The 7,117-nt window shown below is 37.3% G+C and overlaps 1 protein-coding gene across 1 annotated transcript; it reads right to left on the reverse strand.

Annotated features, from left to right (window-relative positions):
• Window positions 1-3,053: 3,053 nt before the first annotated feature.
• On the reverse strand, window positions 3,054-6,896 carry LOC106910870 (beta-1,4-galactosyltransferase 2-like). The gene is made up of 2 exons (XM_014977571.2): window positions 6,276-6,896; window positions 3,054-4,290 (listed from the first exon to the last, which is right to left on the reverse strand). Exons 1-2 carry the CDS (start codon window positions 6,618-6,620, stop codon window positions 3,622-3,624), a joined length of 1,014 nt encoding a protein of 337 aa, XP_014833057.2. The 5' UTR covers window positions 6,621-6,896; the 3' UTR covers window positions 3,054-3,621.
• Window positions 6,897-7,117: the final 221 nt, after the last annotated feature.

A 7,117-nucleotide genomic window follows, 5' to 3' on the forward strand; every position in this document is an offset into this window, starting at 1 on the left:
CTCTGTTCACCATCATGACAGCTTCCTGTTCACCCAGAAGCTTTATACAGGTCAGGCTGCATATGAACTGTTTCTAGACTCATCATAATAAAACAAACAAAACAAAAAAAAAACAGTCTTAAACTCTGAGGGTCTTTCTAACGGTTGGTCTCTGACTGACCTGAAGGAAAACTTTATCTCCTTAATCCTCCTGATTTTTATATAAACTGTGAGGTTCATTGGTGGCTTTTAAATGGTTTTCAGAGTTTTGGTGTTTGTAGCTTATAAATGTTATTTTCATGTAAAGACTTAAAAATCCTGTTTGTATTTTAACTGGACCTGTGCTGCGTATGGTTTATGCTCTAACATGGAGTTAGTAATTATCATTTATGGCTCAAATTTAATTTCATGTTTTAGTAAAACATGAATCATTTAACAACATTTTACTAAAACACAACAAATTAAACTAATTTTCATTTGTTGTGTTTTAGTATTGCTCATCTATTTGTACCTTCAGCATCTTCCTCTAACAGAATCCAATGGAGTTAAATACATGAAGTTGCTTCTTTAGTGATTTTTAAACATACAGTATTTATATGTGCAGGTACTTTAAGACCACCAGAGGGCGGTAGTGTGTTGAAAACATTTAACAGATTTTATGATTTAATCTTCCAGTAAAATCATAATAAAACTGATTTAGGTGAAGTTTAGAATTTATTTTAATGCTTATGTGACACATTATTAAAAACTGAATTACTTTACTTCTGTATTTTGTTTCAGTTAGTTGAATTTCCCCCATGAAATCTTTCATATTTTTCTTTTTCTTTTATTTCTTGTTTACTTTAGATTTCACTGTGAGCCAATCAGATTTGACGGTTGATACGTACTTCCTCTCTGCCTCCATTTCATGAGGAAGCTACTGAAGCTACAAACTGTATATTAAACTAATGTTACTGAAAACAGGGAACCAGGAATAAAAACAAAACAGTTTTCCTTCCTTCAAATCTCGTTTCTGAGACCCAACATCCACGTCTGTCTTGAAAAACAGATTATTAATCTCTGAGTCGTTCCTGAAAAGGTCAGCTTGGTAAAGTGTGTTTTAAATATTTAAAAATGAATGTGAATCATTTTTACTGTAATGTCAAATGAATGACAAAAACGTCTAAATCATTAATAAATCAACAAAGTTTCATGTTATTGTTATGAATGTTGGAGAATCTAATAAAACGGATCTACGTTGGTCTGAACATGAGAGTTTGGTGGAAGATCCAGTTCTCATAAAGTGGATCTGCCTTTCTGATCCACCAGAACCACTGAAGCGGTTCTGCTTCAGCCCGTTTGAAGGAGGTGGATCCTGTCCACTGTCGCCACATGCTTTCTGCCATCGTTTCCAGTTTGAACAAATGAACTGGTCGTCAAACACACCAGTACACCAGGATCCAACGTCTTCGGTAATTTAAATAACCAACCGAGTCTGATCTTGCATTGTTGATTTGATGAACTTGGACTATACCGTTTTATTCTCCCTGTTTTATAAGCTGACTTTTGTTTTGGTCCTATCGTCGAGGTGTGGAACATCTGGATCCACATCAGCCTGATGGAGCCTGAACTTCTGCTGTAACTCACATTTTCTTTAAATAAAAAACTTATGAAACTTTAACAGAAACTGCAGGTGTGTCTGTGTCTGGTGATTTTTTTATTAAAATATGTTTATTTTTCATTCAGAGATAGAAAATACAGAGATTTTACTCAAGAAGAGTAGAAATACTTCAAAAGTAAAATTACTCAAGTAAAAGTAAAAAGTACAGCGCAATAAAATGCTTCTGAAAGTACAATTTTTCAAAAAAGTTACTCAAGTAAATGTAAGTAGTTGCTGCCCACAGACAGCAGCAGAAATACTTTAATTAGAAAATGTAACTGGTTCAGAGGATCCGTTTGAATTCAGTGGGTTTGGAGACATTCAGAGTAAAAATACAATCAAGGAAAAGGTCAACATTTAAAACACACAAAGCTTTGAAAAACACCGTATAGGATCAGAGGTGGAGAGTAGATCTACTTCCACGAGTTTTTAAATAAGTCATCCAGGGCATTAATAACAAGTTTTTAAAAATATTTGGTAAAAATGCCTTTCAAGTGCTGAGAAACTGATCAGAATGTCTGATTTAATATTTCTAAATGACGTCACACTAAAAGTTGTGTAGAGTTTAGACAAAATAATTTATTTTCATAAAAGTAAGAAAATTACAAAACAGGTCAAAATAAAAACTTGGATCAAACATTAACTCTGGATTTGTTTCCTTTAAGAAGTGATTGAAGTTTCTTAAAGTTCCCCCTGATCATTTCAGACCCAGTAAATCAGCCTGAGGTTTCCCTGTTTACTGGACCTACTGGTTTCTGTTTGACCCGACCCGGTTCTGGAAAACCTCCTGCTGGCTCAGTGCTCAACAGAACCAGCTCCACTGGGCTTTTCCAGTGACATGAACAGACGGTTCAGGTTCATTTATCTTCAGTTTGTTGTCGGATCAGAACCTCAACATTTCTCCGGGTCCAACCAGCCTCTCTTTACTCCGACGGACTCGTCTGGACCTTCAGTCCGCCTGACGGTGAAGAGTCTCTTCATGTTCATTCATTCAAATTCCTCACATTGTTGTAAACCAGGATTTTACTTCCAGGTGAAACGAACTGATCCTTGTTCACATGTTCCAGCAAACAGCTGATCTGCACATGTTTCTGTCTCTACGCCTTCCTGTTGAAATATTATGATTGAAGTCAAATTTAGCTTTAATTATAACGTTTTCTGACCAGATTCTGTTTAATTTAGTTATCTTTGCACATTTTTAGCAGACAAGATGTACTCATTGTCTTTAAATGAGTTTATAACGTCCCACACAGCTTCATTCAGCGCTGCCTCTCTAACAGACGGAGTCGTCACGTTCAGGACGAGGCCAACAGTCCAGCTCACTTCCTCTGTTCTCCACTTTATGAGGAAACTACAGAAACTACCAAAGATATATTAAATAATTTTACTGAAACATTTGAGACTGGATGTGAATAAAGACTCATTTTCACTTAAATCATGTTTATGAGGCTTTTCCTCCAATCAGATTTATTTTTACATGAAAAATAACCTTAGTAACCAAAATCATTTTATAAGACTTTATAAATATGAATCATTTCATTACATATCACCCCTCATTGTTGATTTAATAAAGTTATTCCCCTAACTGTTTACAGAATATAAAAATCTGAATGATTTAGATTAAAAACCAGGTTTTGATGCTCAGAGTCTCAATCTGACATAAAACAAACATCATGGCTGAATTTAGGAAAATCAAATAAAAACAGTTTTACTTTGGTCTGAACATGAAGAGTGTTTGGTTGTAGGTCCAGTTCTGTTGGCTCATAAAGTGGATCCATCTTTCTGATCCACCAGCAGGTTCTGCTGGAGGCTCCAACCCGTTTAATGGAGGTTGTTCTGTCCACTGTCGCCACATGCTTGCTGAATTGTTTTCACTTTGGACTGAAACGTTCTAAAATGTTTTTACTGCAGGACTGACCAGTTGGACTAAGTTATTTGTTCTCCTGGTTTTAAGTTGACTTTTCCTTTGATCGAATCCTGAGACAGAAACATCTGGACCCACATCAGCCTGCTGGAGCCTGAACATCCACTGTAACAAAAGTGTACAATAAATCCTTCCTAATCTCCCTGACTGTATAACTCAGAGAATTAATCCCATCTGTGTCCATATTAAGGTACGTTTCTGTCAGTTTCTGAACACTATTTGGGTTTGGATCGTTGTGAGAATCTCTCCCATGTTTTATCATCTTGTACCTTCCAGTCACAGAGTCTGGTCTGGAGATGAACATCCCTCTGTAAGAGAGCCGCTGCGACAGGTCGTCGTCTTCACCCCCCCAACCCCAGAACGTGTTTGAAAAGCCGTTGACTTTCAGGAACTGCTGTTTGGACAACGCTGAGACTCCGCCGAAGATGGTGGCGTAGGGCAGGATGAAGTTAAATTTATCTACAGCCACTGATAAATGTCTGGGATGGTCAGAACATCTGTAGAGGTTCCTATCATCGAGAGGCACCAGGTCTACATCCGAAAAGACAAAACAGTCGTAATCGTACTCCTTCAGTGATTCATTAAATCCGATGTTCATCAGCTTGGCCCGGTTGAACGCTCCGTCTCCGTCCTGGTTGATGACGTACACACCGTAGTCCAGCTGCTGCCGCATCAGGACCGGATGGAGGTAGTAGAGCCAGTGGTTCAGGTGTTGAGACCGGTTTCTGAACGGGACGATGACGGCCACCTAACGGAGGGACGTAAAATAAAATACTGAATCTGTGCAGAATTATCTGAGTTATAAACCCAACTGTCATTACAGGATTTAAATTGAAGCTTGGTCTGCTGTAGCACAGACGGTTCATTCAGCATCTAGAAAAGTATCAAAATGTTTACCAAAATTTTGCTGGTGAAGTTTTATTTCAATTCATAAGCGTGATACTTCTAGCTGCTTCCGTTCACTAGCTTGTGGTTGTTAGAGTCCAGTCTGTGCAGGACGGTGTGTTGGGCATCACTTCAAATCAAATGATGGTTCATTCATTAGCAGAACTTTATAACAGGCTGGACCATTTGAATCAGCTGTTCTGAGCAGAGACATTAAAACCGGCCGGTCCAAACCGTTCGGGTCTGGAGGTTCTACAGCAGGGGTGTCAAACTCCAGTCCTCAAGGGCCGCTGTCCTGCAGTGTTTAGATGTGCCACAGGTAAAAAACAGTGGAATAAAATGGCTTAATTACCTCCTCCCTGTGTAGATCGGTTCTCCTGAGCCTTGCTAATGACCTAATTATTCTTTTCAGGTGTGGTGCAGCAGAGGCACATCTAAAAGTTGCAGGACAGCGGCCCTGGAGGACTGGAGTTTGACACCCCTGTTCTACAGGGTTCTGCTGATCACCTCACTGTTTCATCCAGGCGAGATGAAGCAGAGATCAACCCATAACGACTTAGACTCCCTGTTTTAAATGAACGGCTCACTTAAAAGAAATCTAAAACTCAACACATAATAAAAGTGCAGTTTAATGACATGTAGACATAAATATATTGACTATGAACGTTTTACTTCATCCTTCTACCTTTGAACTTTTCACATTTTTATGTCAAAATGTTTGTCTTGTTTTCTCAGATAAATAAATCGGGAAGAAGGGATGAAACAGTGACCCCTGGCGGCAAAAAATGCCTCTACAATAACCAGTTTTAACTTTAATCTCTGTCCATTTCTGACTTTTTTGGTCATAATCTAATAAATTTCTAAACATCTGAGGGTAACACTTTATTTGAAGAGGGTTGAATAAGACTGTCATGACACTGTCATAAACATGACATAACACCTGTCATAAACATGACATAACACCTGTCATAAACATGAATAAGCCTTCATGAATATTTATGACTGTTGTCATAAAGTGTCATTCGGTAAATTATGACACTTTTGATACAAAGTTGACATTATTCAAAATGTCTTTGTTATGACAACTTGACATTAACCAAGAAATCATTACTGATATAAATTTGTTATAAAAGTATTACTGATTGCACTTTAAAAATTAGGTAACTTTATGTTATTAAAGGTAAAGTTTAAACAGTGATGATTTCCTGGTTAATGTCAAGCTGTCATAACAAAGACATTTTGAATAATGTCAACTTTGTATTAAAAGTGTCATAATTTACCGAATGACGCTTTATGACAACAGTCATAAATATTCATGAAGGCTTACTCATGTTCATGACATGTGTTATGACATGTTTATGACAGGTGTTATGTCATGTTTATGACAGTGTCATGACAGTCTTATTCACCCCCCTTCAAATAAAGTGTTACCCATCTGAGTTTATTTGTGTTTTGGAGGATACATTTTCTTTTATCTTCGTCAAATTTCTATCTCTCAAATCTCAGAGAACATTCTACTTTAGTTCTCATCATTCTGACTTTAATGTCAGAGGAAATAAAAATTTTTCCCTGTAAATATAATATTTCGAATTTTTAAAAGACATACTTTAATTTAATTTTTTAGAAATGTTTTGAATTAAACGGATCAAAACTTTATTTCATGAACTTTGCGCCGTTTCAAAACAAACATTTCAAGTTCAAGTCTCAATTTCAGATGTTTTTTTTATTTAAAATATTAATTCATTTATTCTTTTCATTTTATTTATTACTTTATTTTTGCACCGACGACATATAAAAGTTTCAAAGGTGATTTAAATTAAATTCAGTATTTTGCATGTATTTACCAACCTTTTGCTTCGCCCTGCAGCTGGTTGGTCGGTACCGGCCTCCCTGCTGAATGAGCGGGCCGACGTGGTTCCGGACGTCCTGCAGGGTCCGGTTGGTTCTGAACTCCACATGCAGAACTCCCCGGAGGTTCGGAGGGACGTCGGGACACGGATCCAGAGACCTTCCTGGACTTTCTGTCGGATTTGGTCGGACTGTCGGTTCTGCAGATTCCTCTGGTTTAGTTTCTCTGTTTAATGCTGAGAAGAAAAATAATTTTCTGTCCTCGGTGAAAAACAGAATCACGCAAAAGCCTCCGAGGCTGAAGGCAGCGAGACACACCAACAGGATAAAAAACTTTTTCAGCATTTTAGTTCAACCTGGTTTGTTCTGCAGGTGATCAGCGCAGCAGACTCTTCTTCTTCTTCTGGTTTTTGTTTGTGTGTTTTAGCCTGGCTCTGTTTCCTCTGTTAGATTTTCTTGTCAGACATCGAGGTTCAGCTTAATAAAGGTTTAATTATAGAAAATCCACATCAGATCTCTAACCTCCCGGACCTGTTAAAGCATCGATGATCCGCTTTAATTGTTAATCAGAAACCGGATCCTCTGGTTTATCACCTCTCTCTCTCTCTCTCTCTCTCTCTCTTCACTTCTCAGGAAAACGTTTCTTGGAAAATTAAACATGAAAAGTCTCGGGGTTTTTTATATCTTTTAATTTGCATGGAATGAAAATGAGGAACATGAAGGTTTACATTTTAAGTTTGAACCGTATCGACTTTACTTCTGTTAAAAACTGTAATTATAACCAAACAAAATGAAATAAACAACTCAAAGCAACTTTAATTTATTTATATTGGTGTTCTTTG

Source organism: Poecilia mexicana, unplaced genomic scaffold (genome assembly GCF_051168715.1).
Source record: "Poecilia mexicana isolate PSO_F unplaced genomic scaffold, ASM5116871v1 scaffold_15, whole genome shotgun sequence".
Classification (NCBI taxonomy): Eukaryota; Metazoa; Chordata; class Actinopteri; order Cyprinodontiformes; family Poeciliidae; genus Poecilia; species Poecilia mexicana.